At 50.0% G+C, this 22,472-nt stretch overlaps 1 protein-coding gene across 2 annotated transcripts; it reads right to left on the reverse strand.

Moving 5' to 3' along the window:
- Positions 1-6,565: 6,565 nt before the first annotated feature.
- Positions 6,566-22,306, reverse strand: SLC5A5 (solute carrier family 5 member 5). 2 transcript variants are annotated; one of them, XM_066269867.1, is made up of 15 exons: positions 21,633-22,306; positions 20,776-20,841; positions 20,398-20,449; positions 20,157-20,224; positions 17,800-17,954; positions 17,220-17,360; positions 17,011-17,140; positions 15,987-16,075; positions 15,139-15,251; positions 14,995-15,065; positions 14,495-14,581; positions 14,223-14,416; positions 9,913-10,043; positions 9,127-9,242; positions 6,566-7,575 (listed from the first exon to the last, which is right to left on the reverse strand). In XM_066269867.1, the coding sequence occupies exons 1-15, from the start codon at positions 21,987-21,989 to the stop codon at positions 7,405-7,407; spliced, it is 1,941 nt and encodes a 646-aa protein (XP_066125964.1). In that variant the 5' UTR covers positions 21,990-22,306; the 3' UTR covers positions 6,566-7,404. The 2 variants fall into 2 exon arrangements, with proteins under 2 accessions (XP_066125964.1, XP_066125976.1); XM_066269879.1 differs by lacking the exon at positions 17,220-17,360.
- Positions 22,307-22,472: the final 166 nt, after the last annotated feature.

The following is a 22,472-nucleotide window of genomic DNA, read 5'->3' on the forward strand; positions in this document are numbered from 1 at the left end:
GTGTCGGCCTGGCATGCAGGAGTCCCGGGTTCGATTCCCGGCCAGGGCACACAGGAGAAGCGCCCATCTGCTTCTGCACCCCTCCCCCTCTCCTTCCTCTCTCTCTCTCTCTCTGCCCCTCCCACAGCCAAGGCTCCATTGGAGCAAAGTTGGCCCAGGCGCTGAGGATGGCTCTGTGGCCTCTGCCTCAGGCACTAGAATGGCTCTGATTGTGGCAGAGCGATGCCCCAGATGGGCAGAGCATCACCCTCTGGTCCACATGCCTGGTGGATCCCGGTCGGGCACATGCGGGAGTCTGTCTGACTGCCTCTCCGTTTCCAACTTAAGAAAAATACAAAAAAAAAAAAAAAGAAAGGAAAAAGGAAAAATTTCTCCTCTCTAGATTTTTTTTTTCATGATGTTGGGGCTCTTCATTGCTGGGGTAACCATGGGTTTGATTTACTCTTTGCATGACCCATTGCCAGGTCAGGATTTAGAGAAAGTGATGTGAATGACACAGACTGGCTACAAGTTCTTTCTCTTTTTTTTTAGATTTTATGGATTTTTAGAGAGATGAGAGAGAGACGTGGGGGGAGCAGGAAGCATCATCTCATAGTAGTTGCTTCCTGTTTGTGCCTTGACTGGTTTTGAACCTGCGACCTCAGTGTTCCAGGTTGACACTTTATCCACTGCGCCACCACAGGTCAGGCAGGATGCACAGCTTTTTATCAGGGTTCTATACTGGTAGATGAGGTGGTGTTAGATGAACTGCCTCCTGAGGAGCTGCTGGTTTAGGGGAACCCCAGATCCTAGCCCCAGTCTGAGACCTGAATTGACCGCAAGGAGGAGAGGACGTAGGCTAGATCCTTCATCCTTGCACTGCTGTGCCCAGGTGTGCCTGGAGCCAGAGGAGCCTGACGCTGACACAAGTTGTGAGGAGGAAGAAATAGGTGCTTACTAATGGAAACTTCCTTCCATCCTGCCAAGTCTTGTGTTCTGCTCAGTCTGGCTCCTTAATAACTATCCCACAGTCCAAAGGAACAAGAATTTGTGACCTCTGTCCTGGCTTCAGCTGTGGATACCAAGATCAGCAGGGGAAACTGAACAAGCCCACAGCCCTGAGAGTGTGTGTGTGTGTGTGTGTGTGTGTGAGAGAGAGAGAGAGAGAGAGGGGGAGAGAGAGAGAGAGAGAGAGAGAGAGAGAGAGAGAGGAGCTGTGTGGCTGGCTCCCCCCATTTAGAAGAATAAGTCAACAGGATGGGGGAGCAGGAATGGGGTGTAAAAATGGTAGAATAAGGAGGCAAGGGTGGGGGGGCTTTGGAGGGGCTAAGTTGAAGTCACTTGGTTGAGCTCCTGCAGATGTTCTGAGCAGACCCCCCACACACACCCTGCAGGAATCAGCTCAGCTGCAGGGTAAAGACATGCCAGGAAAGGGTCAGGGGCCTGTGTGCATGCAAAAATGCTAATGAAAATATTAGCAAATTGAGTTCAGCTGTGCTTTAAAGTACATTATACCAGGGGTATGCAGGGTTTTATTCCAAGGAGGCAGGGGACATTTAGCATCAGAAAGCCTCCTTTATTCAATATAGAGATGAAAGGAAAAAAATACCAAATGCTATCTCAGTGTACTGGAAAACATCAAACAACGTTCAGCAAGCACTCCCCAATTTTAAGTTCTTAGTAAATGGGAAATAGGAAGAAATCAGTCTGATCAAAGATTGCAATAAAAGAACTATCTAGCCTACCAGGTGGTGGCGCTGTGGATAGAGCGTCGGACTGGGATGCAGAGGATCCAGGTTCGAGACCTCAAGGTCTCCAGCTTGAGCGTGGGCTCATCTGATTTGAGCAAAAACCCACCAGCTTGAACCCAAGGTCACTGGCTCCAGCAAGGGGTTAGTTACTTGGTCTGCTGAAGGCCCGCAGTCAAGGCACATATGAGAAAGCAATCAATGAATAATTAAAGTGTTGCAATGTGCAACGAAAAACTAATGGTTGATGCTTCTCATCTCTCTCTGTTCCTGTCTGTCTGTCCCTGTCTATCCCTCTCTCTGACTCACTGTCTCTGTAAAAAATAAATAAATAAATAATTTTTTTAAAAAAAGGAACTATCTACATTGTGTTGGATGTTGAAACTCGAGATAACATATGAGGCAGGGATTCCCACAATCATAGTTAATATTCATTGTTTAAGCCTGACCAGGAGGTGGTACAGTGGATAGAGTGTCAACCTGGGACACTGAAGACCCAGGTTTGAAACTCCCGAGGTTGCTGGGCAGGGGCTCATCCAGCTTGAGCGCTTGGTCACTGGCTTTAGCATGGGATTATAGACATGACTCCATGGTCGCTGGCTTGAGCAAGGGTTTACTGGCTTGGTTGGAGCCCCCCAGTCAAGACCATATGATAAAGCAATCAATGAACAACTAAGATACCGCAACTGAGTTGATGCTTCTCAAATCTCTCCCTTCCTGTCTGTCTGTCTCTTTCTCTCTCTTCTCGCTAAAAAAAAAATTTTTTAAATTAATGCTTAATAGTCAAGTGCTGGCCAAGACAACAAGTTAATATTTTTATTTATTATTATTATTATTTTGTATTTTTCTGAAGTTGGAAACAGGGAGGCAGTCAGACAGACTCCCACATGCGCCCGACTGGGATCCACCTGGCACGCCCACCAGGGGAGATGCTCTGCCCATCTGGGGTGTCGCTCTGTTGCAACCAGAGCCATTCTAGTGCCTGAGGCAGAGGCCACAGAGCCATCCTCAGCACCCGGGCCAACTTTGCTCCAGTGGAGCCTCAGCTGCGGGAGGGGAAGAGAGAGACAGAGAGGAAGGAGAGAAGGAGGGGTGGAGAAGCAGATGGGCGCTTCTCCTGTGTGCCCTGGTCGGGAATCGAACCCGGGACACCTGCACTCTAGGCCGACGCTCTACTACTGAGCCAACCGGCCAGGGCCAAAACTATTTTATTTTGGCAGTAAAACTATTTCATATGATAGGGTAATGGTGGACAAATGATATTATGCATTTGTCGAAACCTACAGAATATACAACACAGAGTGAATCCTAATGTAAACTGTAGACTTCAGTTAATAATAATGTATCAATAGCCTGACCGGGCGGTGGCGCAGTGGATAGAGTGTCGGACTGGGATGCAGAGGACCCAGGTTCAAGACCCCAAGGTCGCCAGCTTGAGTGCAAGCTCATCTGGTTTGAGGAAAAGCCCACCAGCTTGAACCCAAGGTTGCTGGCTCCAGCAAGGGGTTACTCGGTCTGCTGAAGGCCGGCGGTCAGGCATATATGAGAAAGCAATCAATGAACAACTAAGGTGTTGCAACATGCAATGAAAAACTAATAATTGGGGTGATGGGTATGCAAAAAACAAAACAAACAAACAAACAAAACTAATGATTGATACTTCTCATCTCTCTCCGTTTCTGTCTGTCCCTCTTTCTGACTCACTCTCTGTCTCTGTAAAAAATAAACAAATAAATAAAAATTAAAAAAAAAATGTTTAGAAACTTCCTTTTGGCCTGACCAGGCAGTGGCGCAGTGGATAGAGCGTCGGACTGGGACGTGGAGGACCCAGGTTTGAGACCCTGAGGTCGCCAGCTTGAGCGTGGGCTCATCTGGTTTGAGCAAAGCTCACCAGCTTGAGCCCAAGGTTGCTGGCTCAAACAAGGGGTCACTCAGTCTGCTATAGCCCGCCCCCCCCCCCCCCGTCAAGGCACATATGAGAAATCAATCAATGGATAACTAAGGAACCGCACGAAGAATTGATGTTTCTCATCTCTCTCCCTTCCTGTCTGTCTGTCCCTCTCTCTGACTCTGTCTCTGCCACAAAAAAAGAAAACAAAAACAAAAACAAAAAAAACTTGGAGTCCTCTGTAGTACCCCAACCCCAGTGAATTATTTTTTATCATCACCTGATTTGCGGTCTCCTAAAAGCACCATGTCCTATATTTCAGGCTCTTGAGATGAACACATGAATTTTTTTTTTCCTTTCTTTCTTTTTCTTTTTTCAACCTCTATCCTTTGGCTTTTTCTGAATTCCAGTGTATTCCCTATACACATCTGCCCATTTCCTCGGGCCAGGGTCAGGCAGCATCATTCAAAGGCTCAGAGTTCCTGGTCTTGGATAATGCTGAAAGATCTTACCATAAAGCTATGGGAGTCAAGACATGGTGTTACATGTATAGGCATAAACCAGTGGCTCTCACTCAGGGGCGGTTTTACCCCCAGAGGACATTGGGCAATGTCTGGGCATTGGGCATTTTTGGTTGTCACAACTGGGGGAGGGTGCTACTGGACTGGCATCCAGTGAGTTAGGATCTAAAGTCAAGAATGTCTGATTTGGCCTGACCTGTGGTGGCGCAGTAGATAAAGTGTCAACCTGGAAATGCTGAGGTTGCCGGTTCAAAACCCTGGGTTTGCCTGGTCAAGGCACATATGGGAGTTGATGCTTCCTGCTCCCCCCCTCTCCCCTCTCTATAATGAATAAATAAAATCTTTTAAAAATTAAAATTAAAATAAAAAAAGAATGTCTGATTTTTTTTTGTATTTTTTGTATTTTGTATTTTGTATTTTTTTTTTTTTGTATTTTTCTGAAGCTGGAAACAGGGAGGCAGTCAGACAGACTCCCGCATACGCCCGACCGAGATCCACCCAGCACGCCCACCAGGGGGCGATGCTCTGCCCATCCGGGGTGTTGTCGCTCTGTCGCGACCAGAGCCACTCTAGCACCTGGGGCAGAGGCCAAGGAGCCATCCCCAGCGCCCGGGGCCATCTTTTGCTCCAATGGAGCCTCAGCTGCGGGAGGGGAAGAGAGAGACAGAGAGGAAGAAGAGGGGGAGGGGTGGAGAAGCAGATGGGCGCTTCTCCTGTGTGCCCTGGCCGGGAATCGAACCTGGGACTTCTGCACGCCAGGCCGACGCTCTACCACTGAGCCAACCGGCCATGGCCGTGAATGCCTGATTTTTTAAAAATTTCTATCAACATAATATTGGAAGTTCCAGCCAAAGCAATTAGGCATGAAAAAGAACTTAAAGATATCCAACTTGTATAGCCAGGTCAGAACAAGCAGGACAATAGAGATTTCATGACACTGTGTAGAGCTGTGTGAAATTTAAAACTTATGAATTATTTCTGGAATTTTCCATGTAATGTTTTCAGACCTCAGTTGACCATGGGTAACTGAAACCTTGGAAAGTGAAACAGTGGATGAGGGGGAGGGGCTACTGGCTACTGTATTACTTTCTGGTCACTGCCATTGCTTAAAACCAAGAAACATTTATTCTCTTGCAGTTCTGGAGGCTAGAAGTTCAAAATCAAGGGGTTGGCAGTGCCATGCTCCCTCTGAAGGCTCTAGGCGAGGATCTTTCCTGCCTTTAATTTCTGGTGGCCCAGGTATTTCAAGGCTTGTGGTAGCATCACTTGAATCTCTGCCTTCATGCCACATGAAGCTTTCTCCCTGTGTACCTATGTCTCTGGTCTCTCCTTCTCTTCTTATAAGGACACTGTCATTGTATTCAGGGCCCATCTTAATCCAGTATGATCTTATCTCAATTTAACTAAGTATGTTTGCCAAGACCTTTTTTTTTTCACAGAGGCAGAGATAGACAGGGACAGACAGACAGGAACGGAGAGAGATGAGAAGCATCAATCATTAGTTTCTTGTTGCGCGTTGCGACTTCTTAGTTGTTCATTGATTGCTTTCTCATATGTGCCTTGACCGTGGGCCTTCAGCAGACCAAGCAACCCCTTGCTCGAGCCAGCCTGCACTCAAGCCGGCGACCTCGGGGTCTCAAACCTGGGTCCTCTGCATTCCAGTCCGATGCTCTATCCACTGTACCACTGCCTGGTCAGGCAAGACCTAATTTTTAAATAAGCTCACATCCTGAGGTTCCAAGTATACATGAATTTTGGGGGGAACTCTGTTGAACCCAGTACAGGGGCTCCAAATGCCAGGTGAGCAGGGGACCATGGGAGCCAAGGCAGCTGTATGGGCAGAGGCAAGTGCAGTCTGCTTTCATGGTCACAGACCCCAGGGGCTGGAGCAGGGACATCTTGGAGGCTACCCAGGTGCAAAGCCCAGCAAGAAGGGAATGCTTTAGGACAGGGTCTGGAGGGGAGAGAAGCTGTGTGCCTGGGAGGACAGCACAAGCAGAGGTGGATTAAGGTCGGTTGAGGCCCCGGGAACAGAAGAAAAGATTGAGCCCCTTAAAAAGTAGACAGGGAAAATAAAAATACATGTTAACCATATTTTTAAATAAACATATTATGTACTATTAATGTTAAAATTGCACATATGGAACCAAATTTGTTGTCATTAGAAAAGTGTAAAGTTGGGGTTTTGCGAGGACTACAAAAGTTGGGGCCCAGGGCGCATGCCCGCTGCGCCTGCTGTTGAATCCACCTCTAGGTACAAGGCATCCTGAAGTGGGAGTGGTCACCTCACTCGGATGCTTTAAATACTCAAGTTTATTCACTTACAGCCTTTGTCAAGAGACACAAAGATTTGCACTCAGATCTGAGCGATCTGAGGCCAGAATAATTTTCTCAGAGAGCACAGGACATAAAGCCTCAGAGTACATTTATTTGATGTTTGTGGATGAAGTCTCCAGCCAAGGGTCAGGGATGTACACTTGCCTAGTGGACTGGACTCTGTACAGCTGATGTGTCCTCAATGGAGCCCCAGCATCATATAGCACCCAGGGCTGTCGCTGCCTGACTGGAGTCACTAGGTAACCTCACTGAGCCTCAGTTTCTTCCTCTGTAAAGTGGGTTCACAGTCACTGATGGATAAGATGGGGTAAGTTGCCAGGCACAGAAGGAAAGCTGAAATATTATTTCTCCTTCTCCCTATCCTGCTCCCAAGGTCAGAGGGAGGAAAATGGGGTGGGGGAGGGAGGCATGAAGGAGAGAAAGCTGGTGTCCACTCTCAATGCATCTCTGGTTTGTTCTGTGACCTTGGCTCAATTCCTGTCCCTCTTCAGTTCTCATTTCCCAACTTGTGAGGGTGCTAGACCTGAGAACCTCCAAAATTCTTGCTAATGTTCAGACACCTCTCAGAAAGAGCTGCAGCCTTTCTCAGACCCTAATGTTAGACCAGGAGGTTTCCCATGTTGTCCAGAACATGGACTCCAACATGTTTTTGTTGTAGGTATGGAAAAATCTGACCTCATTTTGGGGGAGCCGTCAGGAGTGCAACATCTAAGACTAGCAGCTGGCTGGAAGCAGAGGCTGGATAAAAATGACCTCCTGGAGGTGGGGCTTCACTTCCACATAGGGTGGGGAACATGCAGTCTGAGTCATTTGCATATAATACCATCCAGCCCATCATAGCCCAAGGTCATTGTCACCTGGCCTGGGATTGGCTGGTAATGTGGAATTGGAACATGGAGGTTCCATTCCAGGCAGTCAATTCTGCACAGGCTCAGAGGTCTGTCTGCCGCAGGTCATGACCATCCTCACATCCACTGCCAGGGTTCAAGGAGTTGGAGTTGGCTCCATTCTCCTCCTTCTGCCCCAGGAAAAGCAGATGGTCTTTGTTGGTGGGCAGGAAGTCAGGAGGCCTCTTGGCTGTGGAGGACAGTTCCTCAGCCCCCTGGGGGGAGGAGAAAAGAAAGACCTCTTCAGAGACCCCTTTTCTGTATCAGCTCATCTCCCAGATGGGGGCACTGACAGCCTGGGTGGATGAAACCTGGGCAGGGTTGCACAATATCCTCTTGTCCAGTGAGTGCATCAGCTAGTCCCTTCTGTCTCCAAAATCTCCATCCACTTTTCTTCTTCATATCCATGTCACCTGTAGTACAGGCATCAGTGCTGGCATTCATGCCTGCTTCCCTACTCTCTGACTCTGCCTATTCCCCTTCAAAAAAATAATGTTTCCTCCCCAATTCCGCCCACCCCTCAAAGCTGTTTTAGCCTCAGGGCCTTTACACCTGCTGTGCCCTCCACAGACACTGCCCTTGTTTCACTGGCTCCTTCGCTCCTCCTCTCCTCATTCTGGGCTCTATCAACGTTCCCTCTTCCAGGAAGCCACTTCCATCACACTAGCCTGTTTTATTTTCTTCCCTCTCACCCCCTACTCATTACACAGTTTAGCTTTTATCTTCTCCTGCTAAACAGTAGGCTTGGACTCTAGCCCAGAGCAGGGCTAGGTACACAGCAAGTGCTTAATAAATGAGGGAATGAAGATAACCTGGACATGTTTTCTTCGAATATATGTACCCTGATTTATTGATGTCACCCCATTAAAATTAATAAAAATTTATTTATTAAAAAATCAAATCAAATAAAAAATAAATGAGGGAATGAAACAGGGAATCCCAAACAGGGGCAGGCCTGAATCAGACCCTCAGCATTTCCCAAACTCCAGGCATCCACATAGCAACCACAAGGCTTCGGATGAAGTCAGTCTAGCCTGTCACACTTCTTATATAAGATTGTCCAGCCTGACCAAGCGGTGGCGCAGTGGATAGAGCGTCGGACTGGGATGCAGAGGACCCGGGTTCGAGACCCCGAGGTTGCCAGTTTGAGTGTGGGCTCATCTGATTTGAGGAAAAGCCCACTAGCTTGAACCCAAGGTCGCTGGCTCCAGCAAGGGGTTACTCGGTCTGCTGAAGGCCCTCGGTCAAGGCACATATGAGAAAGCAATCAATGAACAACTAAGGTGTTGCAACGCACAATGAAAAACTAATGATTGATGCTTCTCATCTCTCTGTTCCTGTCTGTCCCTGTCTATCCCTCTCTCTGACTCACTCTCTGTCTCTGTAAAAAATAAATAAATAAAATTTAAAGATTGTCCATTGACTCACTTTTGAATTCAGTAATTTTATTTTCATGAGAGACTTTATATCAATACACAAAGGCAAACCAGTTCCACTTGCCAAAGATTGGAAGTAAGTATAAAAACAGATACAATGAAAATGAAACTTATAAACTTCTGCTTTGTTTTTGTTAAAGGGGACAATAAACAGTGAAGCTACATCAGCTCCCAACTGAGTCTTTCCACTGGAGGTAACAAGAAGTTGAGAAATACCGTGACTCACCATGTCCTTCTCCTGAATCCTGGCCATGCCTAGAGCCCCCCAGCTATTTCACAGCTCTTTCACTGCCCCTCCCCCCACTCTTGGAGCCCAGCCCTGAGACTGACCTTCACCAAACTCTCATCCAGGGTGGCCACTTCTTCCTTGGGAGCCACTGATGCTGTCTGCCATGTGAGGTCCCACCACAGCAGACCAGGGCCAAGAGCACTGCGCTTGTTCGGGCCTGGAGGTAGAGAGAATTGGGGTTATTTAGTGAGGGACAGCAAGAACTGGAGACTGGGAAGGAAAAAGAGACCTCTGATGGGTTCTAATCCCATATCTGATAACGACCCACTGGGGGACCCTGGCAAGCCTCTTCCCCTCTCTGGGCTTCAGTTTTCTCTTCTATCCATCAGTGGATGGGTGGGAGGTCCAGTGTGTGGTTCTGTTCATGGCACAGAGACAGATTCAGTAAAGGCTTGGTGAGTGTCAAGTCCAGACTCAGAAAGTAGAAACACATATGGTTATTACTGTTGATTTCTCTTGATCTCTCTCCACTTCTCCCCAGGCTTCAGAATTCTCTGAGGGGTGCGGAGTGGCCAAGATTCTGATATCAGAGATGATATCCCAGCACATAAGACAGCATCTTGCGGCCCCACCCCCACATTCTCTAGCAAAGACTTAATCTTTGGGGGGTGGGATGTCTCAGTTTCTGCCTTAGCGAACTCGGACAAGGCCTGCAAGGTGCAGGGTCGTCCTGAAGGGGACGCGGTATAAAGTGTGCAGATGTGTCTGGTACAGAGTGGCTGCTGCTTGGCCAGTGGCAGCATCCTTCCTCTTCTTCCTTCCCAGTAGGTCCTGGAGCCAGAGGGATGGACAGGGTGACCTTTGAGGAGGCAAGAAACCCTGCTTACCTGTCAGGCAGCTGATGAGGGCTCCACACAACACGGTGCTCAATGTGCCCAGGGCACCATAATAAAGATAAGAAATGGCATAGAAGCTGTCAGCCAAGGTGGGTTGACCAGGGTCCATTGTGGGGTCCATTCTGGGGGTGGGTGAGGTGAGCATGAGTCTAAAAGCCACTCTTAATTGATTCCCTTCCTCTCATCTTTACGGCCACAGCCTAGCCAAGTCTTCCATTTGGCCACCCAGGTGTGTGCAGTAGCCAGTACTTTTCTCCTGCTATCTGGCCCCTACCCCCAGGCATTCGCCACACACAACCAGAGGGAGTGTTACTCAGTTCACTTCCTGCCTCTAGTCATTACCCTTCATGGCTGCCTACTGTCCTCAGGGGAAAAAAAAATTAAACTTTTAGAAGAAAATAGAAGTGTGGATCTTTATGACTCAGGCTTGGCAATCATTACTTGGACATAACACCGAAAGCACAAGTAGCCAAAGAGAACATGGATAAACTGGACTTACTCAGAATGAACTCTTTGTTCATCAAAGGACTCTATCAAGAGAATAAAAGCACAACCCATAGAATGAGGACAGGAGGAATCTTCATTTGGGGCAGTGAGTGCCTGATGCAGTGTGCAGATAATGTGTTGTTGAGTTGTACACTTGAAACCTGTATAGTTTTATTAACCAATGTCACCCCAATAAATTCCTGTTTTTTTAAAATACCTAACACTAACACACACACAAAAAGACAACCCACAGAATGGTAGAAAATATTTACAAATCATACATTTGATAAGGATCTAGTATTCAGAACATATAAAGATATAAAGCATATATAAATTACAGCTCAGTAATAAAAAGGCCCATTTTTTTTTTTTTTTTACAGAGACAGGGAGTCAGAGAGAGGGATAGACAGGGATAAACAGACATGTAACAGAGAGTTGAGAAGCATCAATCATTAGTTTTTCGTTGCACGTTGCGACACCTTAGCTGTTCATTAATTGCTTTCTCATATGTGCCTTGACCATGGGCCTTCAGCAGATCGAGTAACCCCTTGCTTGAGCCAGCGACCTTGAGTCCAAGCTGGTGAGCTTTTGCTCAAACCAGATGAGCCTGCAGTCAAGCTAGCAACCTCGGGGTGTCGAACCTGGGTCCTCCGCATCCCAGTCCAACGCTCTATCCACTGCGCCACTGCCTGGTCAGGCAAAGGCACAATTTTTAAATGGGCAAAGCATTGCCTGTCCTTTGGCTGCACAGTGGATAAAGTGTCGACCTGGACTGCAGAGGTCTCCAGTTCAAAACCCTGGGTTTGCCTCGTCAAGAAACATAGGAAAAGCAACTACTACGAGTTGATGCTCCTCAATTCCCCCTTTCCTTTCTCTCTCTCTAAAATCAATAAATAAAATCTAAAATAAAATAAAACGGACAAAGGATTTAAATACATATTTCTCCAAAGAAGATGTACATATGGCTAACAAGCTCATGAGAAGATGTTCAACCTCATTTGTCATTAGAGAAATGCAAATCAAAACCACAATGAGATACCACCTTATACCCACAGGATGGCTAGAATTAACAATAGGAAAATGACAAGTGGTGCTGAGGATGTGAAGAAATGAGAACTCTCATACACTGCTGTGGAAATGTAAAATGGTACAGCTGCGGCAGAATAGTCTGGTGGTTTCTCAGAAAGTTAAACATAGAATTACCATATGACCCAGCAATTCCACTCCTAGCTATAGACCAAGAAAAATAAAAGCATATGTCCATACCAAAACTTGTACATAAATGTTCAGAGCAGCACTATTCACAACCATCAAAAAGGAGAAACAACTCAATGTCCATCAACTGATGAATGGACAAACAAAACATGGTCATTCCACACAAGGAAATTTTACTCAGCCGTAAAGAGGAATGAAGCATTGACAAGCACTATAACATATACAGACAAAACTCAAAAACATCATGATACCCTGACTGGGGAGCTCAGTTGGTTACAGCAGTGGTCCCCAACCTTTTCTGGGCCACGGACCGGTTTAATGTCAGAAAATATTTTCACGGACCGGCCTTTAGGGTGGGATGGATAAATGCACAAAATAAAATTATGTGACCGGCGTAAAAATTTGGTATTTTTAAATATAATTGTCAAACTTATAAGACAAGCATCAGGAGTGAGTCTTAGACAGATGTAACAGAGGGAATCTGGTCATTTTTAAAAAATAAAACAGGCCTGACCTATGGTGGCACAGTGTATAAAGCATCAACCTGGAGGCCCTGGCCGGTTGGCTCAGCGGTAGAGCGTCGGCCTGGCATGTGGGGGACCCGGGTTCGATTCCCAGCCAGGGCACATAGGAGAAGTGCCCATTTGCTTCTCCACTCCCAACCCCTCCTTCCTCTCTGTCTGTCTCTTCCCCTCCCGCAGCCAAGGCTCCATTGGAGCAAAGATGGCCTGGGTGCTGGGGATAGCTCCTTGGCCCCTGCCCCAGGCTCTAGAGTGGCTCTGGTCTCGGCAGAGCGGTGCACCGGAGGGGCAGAGCATCACCCCCTAGTGGGCAGAGCGTCGCCCCTGGTGGGCGTGCAGGGTGGATCCCGGTTGGGCGCATGCAGGAGTCTGTCTGACTGTCTCTCCTGTTTCCAGCTTCAGAAAAATACAGAAAATAAATAAATAAATAAAAAGCATCGACCTGGAATGATGAGGTTGTGGTTCGAAACCCCGGGCTTGCCTGGTCAAGGCACATGTGGGAGTTGATGCTTCCTGCTCCTCCCCCCTTCTCTCTCTCTCTCTTCCTCTCTAAAATGAATAAATAAAATCTTTAAAAAAAACCCACATTGTTCAGACTTAAATATAAATAAAACAGAAATAATGTAAGTTTTTTATTCTTTCTCTGTGAACTGGTACCAAATGGCCCACGGACCGGTACCGGTCCGTGGCTTAGGGGTTGGGGACCCCTGGGATAGAGTGTTGTCCCTATACACCAGGTTGCTGGTTCAATCCCCGGGCAGGGCACATAAAGAATCAATCAATGAATGCATAAATAAGTGTACCAACAAACTGATGTTTTTCTACCTCTCTCTCTCAAATCAATAAATTAAGGGGAAAAAACATGCTGAGTAAGAGAAGCCAAACAGAGAAGGCCACACATAGTATGAATCCATTTATATGAAATGTCCAGAACAGGCAAATCCAGAGACAGAAAGTGGATTAGTGGTTGTCAGGAGCTGGGTGGGTAGGTGGGTGGGACTAGAAAGTGATTTCTTTCTTTCTTTCTTTCTTTTTTTTTTTTTTTTTTTTTTTACAGTGACAGAGAGAGAGATAGAGAGAAGGATAGATAGGGAGAAACAGGAATGGAGAGAGATGATAAGCATCAATCTTCAGTTTTTCGTTGCGACACCTTAGTTGTTCATTGATTGCTTTCTCATATGTGCCTTGACCACAGGCCTTCAGGAGACTGAGTAACCCCTTGTTCAAGCCAGCGACCTTAGGTCCAAGCTGGTGAGCTTTGCTCAAACCAGATGAGCCTGCGCTCAAGCTAGCGACCTCGGGGAATCGAACATCTAGGTCTTCCGCATCCCAGTCCGACGCTCTATCCACTGCGCCACTGCCTGGTCAGGCTAGAAAGTAATTTCTAATTGGTACAGGGCTTCCTTTAGAAGTGATGAAAAATTTCTTGAGTTAGATAGTGTGATGATTGTATAACCATGCAAATATTAGAACTCACTTTAATTTTTTTTTTTTGCATTTTAGTGAGAAAGGAAAGAAAGTAAGAGACAGGAACATCGAGCTGTAGAACTCACTTTTAAATGACTAATTTTATGGTCTGTAATTTGTTAATATATCACAATAGAAATGACATTGCCTGACCTGTGGTGGCACAGTGGGTAAAGAATCAACCTGGAACGCTGAGGTCGCAGGTTTGAAACCCTGCTCTTGGCAGGCGAGTCAAGGCACACAAAAGAAGCAACTACTGCTAAAGGCTGATGGTCCTGCTCCTCTCGCCACTCTTCTCTCTCTCCCTCCCTCTCTCCTCTCTCTAAAAATTAATAAGTAAAATCTTTTTTAAAAGTCATACCAAATTCCTCTGGCTGGATCTCATCTCTTATCCTTTATCCTCCTATTAAATCCATCCTAACCGCCCTTACAGTCAGTGCACTCATTTGAACTTGGCCTCAGGGCCTTTGCATTTTCTGATTCTGATCCCTCAGCTGGGAATGCCCTTTCCTCCCTTTCACCCAAGCCCCGCTCCCTCCTCCGTGGCATTTGAGAGTCAGTTTAAGGGCGCTTCCTGATCACATTCTTTCATGCCAAGCCTCCCTCACTCACCTGGGGGCCCCACTGGAGGCACTGGTGATGAGGAGCGAGCCCAGGAGGCCAGAGGCATTGGCAGAGGGCCCCACACAGCCAGCAGCTGAGGAGGGCAGGACACCCATGGACTCCGCTTTGGGAGGGTACAGAGTGGCACCCACAGCCACCCACAGTGAGATCGTCAAGCCTGCCAACAGCCCTGAGAGGACGCCCTGGGGGCAGAACGGAATCAGCAGACCTGGGGAGTCTGGCCTTGCTCCCCAGCCCCTCTGTCTTCTGCCCCCACTCACCGGTGTGTTGCAGGCTGGGAGGAACATTCCCAGAGTGAAGGCTCCCAGGAGGGGGCCGCTGAGGACGCCCATGACAGTGAAGGACCCCTGGGGGAGTGGATGGGGCAGTGACTGAGAGCAGGGCCTCTCCCCCTCTCTGAGCCTCAGTCTACCTGCTGGGAAAGCAAGACCTGGACAAACCCAATGCAGGCCTAAGACTCCTCTGTACCTCAGTTTCCCTAAAGAGGAGGAGACACCCTGTTTCTGTCTCTCTCCCCTGAGTTGAGGGCTAAAATGTCTATTTTGTCTCCTAATAGATGCAATCCCACATCTAGGAGTTTCTTCCTGCCCCTAGGCCACTACCCCCACCTCCTCTTCCCTCCACCCAGAGGGCTGCAGGAAGTATGCATCCACTGGCAGCAGATAGTACCCAGAGAGTGACTGACCCTCTCTAACCTCAGTGCAAGGCAGAAGATGCCCCACCTCTTGGAGAGAGAAAGCATGGTTGGGGGGGGACTCACCTGTAGGACTCCACCCCCCAGCAGTGAAGAGAGAGCCGCTACCACGAGACAGGCTGAGCCATATACCAGTGCTGTAGTGACAGGGATGGCACTGTCAGTGAGGAGAGGTTACCCTGCCCCCCCACCCATATCACACCAACTCACAGAGCCCCTTGGAGATGATTACAAGTCTCTGGGGTGCCAGGTTGGGCAGCCAGGGTTTGATGAGGTCCTCCACAGTGACCGCAGCCATGGCATTGATGCTGGTGGATGCAGTGCTGGGGGGCATGAGGTAGCAGGTGTGTATGTGTGCTTAGCCCATATCCAGAGATGGCACCATACCATCTCTCGGGCCCACCTGCTGGGAAGGCCCCCAGCTACCCACAACATCTGACCTGACAGGACTCCACCTAGCCCAAGGGCAGAGGCATGGGTGATAGATACCACCCCAGGAGTAGAGGAGATATCCATCCCCCACTCCCACTCCACAGACTTGGGACCACCCCCCTCCAATGGGAGCAATGATGCCCACAACCGGGGACACAAATGACACAAGTTCTTATAGAGAACTGCCACCTGGGACCCTGGTCACAGCAGGAACAGGCCTGTGGCCAGAAGACAAGGAAAATTTGAAACCACCAGAATGTGAGGCCCATGAGGGTAGGAGTGAAGACCACTTGGTCACAGTTGTGCCCCAGGATTTATGACAGCAGGTTTGAAATATAGTAGATGCTCAACAAACATTTGAGGAGAAGGACAGAGAGAAGAAAGGAAGAGAGGGGAGCCAGGTGTGGCTTCCAGGTGCCAAGAAGGTAAAGACTCCATAGTTGGATTCCTTGTGTCCAGAGTGTGTCCTTAATCAGAACTCACTTGAGCTACATGTGGGGAGCCAAGCAGGAACTATAAATGGTAGACATGTCCAGAGCATTCTATCCCAAAGGGTCATGGGTGGTAGGGACAAAAAGGCCCTGCGGGGCTGGGACATGGCTGAGTGAGCAAGCAGGGCCGCTCACCTGAGGGTGCCACTGTAGGCACAGGCCAGAAAGAGCCCAGGGACTCCAGGCAGGTCCTTGAAGATGTCGAGCACGAGCAGGGGCATGTACTGGGGGAAGGTGGGGATCAGCCGCCAGGACAGGAGCAGCCGGAGACTAAGGCTTCCGTCTGTCCTCACCTTGCATGTCTCCAGCACCCAGTGCAGGCCGGACTCACAGAAGTCACTTAGTGCGTGTTTGTTGGTGAGCTGTATGCACCTATAATCATCACTGAGCCCACACCATGCACAGAGTCCTGGGATCCCAGTGAGGCAGGGTCCTATGTCATCCCCACTTTACTGACGAGGACAGTGAGGCTGAGAGATGCAGCCCTGCCTGAGGTTGCTGTCAGGCAGTTGGGATTCTGATCCCAAGGGAGGTCAAGAGATGCAATAATAGTCTTGCAGCCTCTGCCCACTATGAACCCCATGGGTAGAGAGATCCAGCTGGCGAGTGACCTGGGCATGGGTCCGGGCCCTGGCACTGCCCTTGACTTGCTTGCAGTTAACAGACCTTACTACACAGTTGCCTCCTACCCCTTCTAGCCTCAGTTCACTTATCTATAAAGTGGGCACCATGATAGCCTTGGCCACATCACATGTTGAAGGATTTTATGGGAAACTAACTCCTTGTGAAAGGAACAACATGTGGCATAGAGTTGGTGCTTGGACATGAGAGCTGGTCATTATTATTATTAACACCATCACTTTGTGCTGAACCATGGTCCCATCTCCTTGATAGTCCTCAAGGAGTCTATGACTCTAGATCTGAATATGCCCCTCTTAGGCTTACATCCACCATGGCTCCCCATTGCCTCCCAGCCTCATCTTTCCCACTCCTTCTAGATCTTCCTCTGAGCTAAGGTCTCTCCTGCCTCTGGACCTTTGCACAGGCTGTTCTCTCTGCTAGGAAAGCTTTTCTACCCTCACTCCCAGAAATTCATTCATATACAGGATCAGAGTAGGGATAGGGACAGAAGTGGCCTAGAATGCTGGACCAGACTCACCTGATCTGGGGCAGAAATACGCCCTGTGAGGAGGGGGTCACAGTCCATATAGAATGTGAACATGATGATGCCACAGCAAGCAGCACTGGACACAATCAGGAACAGACCCAGCTGGTTGATGAGCAGGGCCCTGTGGGGAGTTGTAGCCTCAAGCTGGGGATGGGGGCAGCGCATCTGAGAGGCCCCTACCCGACACCCTAAACACTCACAGCTTGGCCTGCTTCTCTGTGCGGCAGGCCACATAGCGCTGCACCTGGGCTTGGTTCACGCCGTACATTGAGAGCCACACCAACGTGCCACCCACCACAAAAGTCCAGAATGTGTAGCGACTCCGTGGGTCTGGGTCAAAGCTGGATGAAGGCAGGGCAAATCAGCCATGTGGGATGCCACACTGACTTCACCCTCCCAAGATCCCCAAGACCTTAAGGGAATATTGGGGATAAGTTTTGAAGTCTGGGTAGGAGTTAGCCAGATTAAAAATTCATTTATTTGTTCACTGAGGCATCTGTGTATGTATTCCAAAATCATTATTTCTGTGTCCAGCTGGGACCTCAGAGAGCCTTCAGTTCACAGTCTGGGCTGGGGGGTGGGGTAAGGCAGATGTCTGGGCCAGATGGAGGGATCAGGGTTGGGAGTACAGAAACGGGGAGCCAGGGTGCTATCTGTGGGAAGTCTGGGAAAGAGATCAGGCAGGGCTTTCTGAAGCAGAAGGCATTGGCTGGTTCCTCCCAAGGCAAAGGGATGCTAGCTCCATCACCTTGCAGTAAACCCCTCTATATTTTCACTCACTCCATCAGGTTGATCCGGGAGTGGTTCTGGGCAAGATCAATCACCTGCCTGGGCCCACCCACAAGCATGGTCCCACGGGCCAGGACAACCCAGAAACCAGCCAGCATCACCATAACCTGGAACGTGTCAGTCCAGATCACAGCCTTCATGCCACCCTGCAGGATGTGACAGAAAGGGAGAGGGAGTTAGACAGGGACCTGCCTGGGGTCTGCAGAACAGGACAAAGGGGGGCAAAGAGGGGTCTGATGGGATACCTGGCTGGAGCCAGTCTGGCCTGGCCTCTAGCAGTAGCTGGGACCAATGCCTGTCCCTGACTCAGTTTCCTTATCTGTAAAATGAGGTTATAACAGCCTGACCTGTGGTGGCATAGTGGGTAAAAGTGTCGACCTGGAACACTGAGGTTGCCAGTTCAAAATCCCGGGCTTGCCTGGTCATGGCACATATGGGAGTTGATGCTTCCTGCTCCTCCCTCCTTCTCTCTCTCTCTCTCTCTCTCTCTCTTTCTGTCTCCTCTCTCTAAAATTAATAAATAAAAAAATCTTTAAAAAATTAGGTTATAACAGTACCCTCTTTATGGTGATGTAAGACTTATGTTAGTTAATATGAGAAAAATATTTAGAATGGCACATATAAGTGTCCAATGAGTGAGTGAGTGATGGTTGCTACTATTACTATTAGCTGTGGGTTTTACCCCTCTAAGCCTCCATGCCTTTGCTTTCCCATGGCAACTCCTGGATTTTCCTTTGAAAAGGCCCCTTCTTCCCACACAGGTGGTTCAGGTGAGGCCAACCCTGCTCCCAGCTTCAAGAATAAACTATTGGACTATCCTAGCCCTGGCCAGTTAGCTCAGTTGGTTAGACTAAGTGTTGACCTATAACACCAAGGTTACAGGTTCCATCCCCATTCAGGGCACATATGGGAAGCAATCAATGAATGCGCAACTAAGTGGAATAACAAATGAATGCTCTCTCTCTCAAATCAATCAATCAATCAATTTAATAAAAAGGTTTAGCCTGACCAGGTGGTGGCACAGTGGATGGAGCATCTGCCTGGGATACTGAGGACCTAGGTACGAAACTCTGAGGTCACCAGCTTGAGCTTGGGCTCATCCAGCTTGAGTGAGGACTCACCAGCTTGAGCATGGGATCATAGATATGACCCCATGACTGCTGGCTAGAGCCCAAAGGTCACTGGCTTGAAGCCCAAGGTCACTGGCTTGAGCAAGGGGTCACTAGCTAGGCTGGAGCTCCACCCCCCCATCAAGGCACTATGAGAAAGCAATCCATGAACAACTAAAGTGCAATAATATGAGTTTGTGCTTCTCATCTCTCTCCCTTGCTATCTGTCCCTATCTCTCACTCTCTCTTGCTAAAATTAAAAAAGAATATCCCAACCCCCAAACTTCTGTTCATCCTGCACACAAGAGCAGAGCCAGCCAAACAGCCCTTCTGGACTTTAGCAGCCTGTCCTGAAATAAGAACTTACTTTCTTTTTTAAATTCTTTTTTTTTTTTTTTTTGTATTTTTCTGAAGCTAGAAACGGGGAGAGAAAGTCAGACAGACTGCCGCATGCGCCTGACTGGGATCCACCCGGCACGCCCACCAGGGGGCGATGCTCTGCCCACCAGGGGGCGATGCTCTGCCCCTCCAGGGAGTCGCTCTGCCCCAACCAGAGCCACTCTAGCGCCTGGGGCAGAGGCCAAGGAGCCATCCCCAGCGCCCGGGTCATCTTTGCTCCAATGGAGCCTCGGCTGTGGGAGGGGAAGAGAGAGACAGAGAGGAAGGAGGGGGGTGGAGAAGCAGATGGGCGCTTCTCCTGTGTGTCCTGGCTGGGAATCAAACCCGGGTCCCCCGCACACCAGGCCGATGCTCTACTGCTGAGCCAACCGGCCAGGGCCTAAAAAAAATCATTTTAGAGAAAGAAGAGAGAGAGAAAGTGGGGGTTGGGGGAGCAAGAAGCATCAATTCGTAGTTGCTTCCCATATGTGCAAGCCCAGGGTTCAAACCTCAGTGTTCCAGGTCAACGCTTTACCCACTGTGCCACCACAGGTCAGGCAAGGACTCACTTTCTGCCCAAAGGGGTGGATGCATGGAGTTGATAGAACCCCTAGATGTGGGAGAAGGACCTAAAGGACACTTTTGTAATCCCCTGGATCCAGTCAGGCCTGAAGATACCTTATCCCTGGACTCTAATCAATAGGCCTTTCAAGTATTCTTTCATTATAAAGATGAGGAAACAGGCCCAGCTGGGATTGGGCTTCCATGGGAGAAAGAAAAGTTAGGGAGTGGACAGCTAGCCCAGGGTCTCCCCCACCCAGCAGGCATGGAGCCCTCACTTGGGGTGGGGGGGTCACTCACCACAGTGGTGTAGAAGGTGCAGATGGCTCCGGTGGACAGGAGCGATGCCCAGATGTCCAGCCTGGTCACTGTGCAAGGAGATTACTTCCATTAGGCTACTAAGTGGGGAACAAACTTGGCCTTTAGTGTCTTGGGCTCTTCTCTCTCCAGGAGTCTTCCCTCCCAAGTGTCTCCTAGGAGGGCCGCCCTTCTTTGGTACAGCCTGTAAGCCTTTGTCTCCATCCAGACACCCTCCTCTTACCTTGGTTCAGGATGAGCGCAGGGGCATAGATCACGATGCCAGTGTATAGCACCTGCAGGTGGGAGGGTGAGGTAGGGTAATAATGGTAGTGGTAACGGGTGAGGAAGGAATTTGAAGATGGGGGAAGAAGGTGTTGGGTGGGGTAGGAAAGGAGGTGGGAGAGCGGTGCCATGCAGGTGGAGGCGGGGTCACGTCAGGTCTTGTGGGAGGCAGGCGGACCAAACCTGTAGATCTAGCCACGAGGGGCAGGGCCTGGGCAGGGTCTTGCTTGATGGGAGCGGGAGCCACAAAGCACAGTCATGAAGGATGGGGGAGGGTTTGTGGGCGGGGCAGATGAAGGCAGGACCCTACGGGAGAGGGCAGAGGCAGGCCACTCACTGTGGCCACCAGGAACTGCAGGGTCCCACAGAGACGCACAGTGCGGCTGAAACGCAGCTCCAGGTACTGCAAGGAGGAGCCGAGAGCTCGTGGTCACCTGGACAGATCTTAGCCAGGGGCTTAAGACGTCTGGGTTCCTTCACCTGACCTCTTGGCTTCTGGCCTCCCTCCGGAGGCCAGCTTTGCTCTCTGCACGCTTGCTGGTGGGAGCCTCTGCCAAACGTACACATTTCGACCTCTCTGCACACACCTGTGCATAGGTGCCATCCCTGTGCCTGCGCCCACGGCATGTGCCCAGAAGGATTGAGCCATCAAGTATGTACACGTCCCCCGTCACTTGTGCCTGTTCTGCCAGTGGCCAATTTTATTAGCCGCGATTTTAATCGCTTTACCCATGGCCTGAAGGAGGGTCCTGTAATTAGCCAGGCTGGACATATGGGAAATCTGAGAGCAAAGGCCTGCCCCTTGCCAAAGGCAGGGGAAAGGGGAGAAATTGGGTTTGGAATCTCAAGCCAAACATCCGACGAACACTCAGGAGTCCTCACACTCCCGCATGTGTGTGCCTATCCACTCCTGAGTGCAAACTTGACCGAATCTGGCCCCACCCTCTGCAGACTTCAGCCGAAGAGAACCAGAACACCAGCTCCTCTTCCTCCTTCCTGTCCCTCGTCCCACTGCCTGGGACTTCTTCCCAGAACCCTGCCCTCCTGTATATGGTGGGGGGGGGGGGGCACGAAAACATCGAGAAGCCCGTCTGTGTCCCCCTGTACAGCAGTTCAAAGCCCAGGCTCCCCGCACTGCACCGCGTCCCTGCGTTCCCAGCCAGGCAGGTCCGGCTCCCCGCCTCTGCCTGGTACCTGGTAGGTGCTGGTGAGGCCCAGGCGGTAGAAGACTGGCATGTAGAAGGCGGCAGTGAGTAGGGAGTTGAGCAGCTGGCCCACAGTCATCCAGAGGAACTTGAGGCCATAGCGGTAGGCCTCAGCAGGTACGCCCAGCACCTGCACAGCTGACATGAAGCTGGCGGCCAGCGAGAGGCCGACGGGCAGGGCCGCCAGGCGCCGACCCCCTGTGAAGAAGTCCTCAGCGCTGCGCTGCCCGCCCCGTGCCAGCCCCACCCACAGCCCGATGCCTGTGGACACGAGGAGCATGAGCGCGAAGACCGCATAGTCCCAGGCTCCAAAGGTGGCCCGCTCCCCCGCCCCGACGGCGGCCATGACCTGCGGGTACAGGGCCACGCACCACCCCGCCCACCCCGCGCACGGAGGCTAGGGAGGTTGGCGGCGCTGGAGGAGGCAAGGACTTAGGTGGGAGGATGCTCGGACTCGCAGCGAGGCGCACGCCTGTTCCCTTCGGTTCCCGGCGGCCCTCGCTGCGTCGGTCTGCCTTCCTGTCTCTCCTCTCCGGCTACGCGGTTGCCTCCGCTGTCAGTCTGAAGGTCCACCTCGCCTCCCGCTCCGTCCGGCTGCCCGGTGAAGCCGTGTATCCGCCACCAGGCTTTGTCTTCTTGGGATCCGCGATCAGTGCTGACAGGTCTCGGTGGGGCGTAAAGGGGCGGCCAACCGCGGTGGGCAGCGGCTTTTATTGGGCTCCCACCGGGTCAACGAAACTCCGCCCTCAGACCTATCCGCACCCTTTCCTCCCTGGACAGGGTCAGTCACGGGAGTGGCTGCTGGGGGTCGGGGTGGGAGGCTTCCTAT

The sequence above is a fragment of the Saccopteryx bilineata genome, chromosome 1, assembly GCF_036850765.1.
Source record: "Saccopteryx bilineata isolate mSacBil1 chromosome 1, mSacBil1_pri_phased_curated, whole genome shotgun sequence".
Taxonomy (NCBI): Eukaryota; Metazoa; Chordata; class Mammalia; order Chiroptera; family Emballonuridae; genus Saccopteryx; species Saccopteryx bilineata.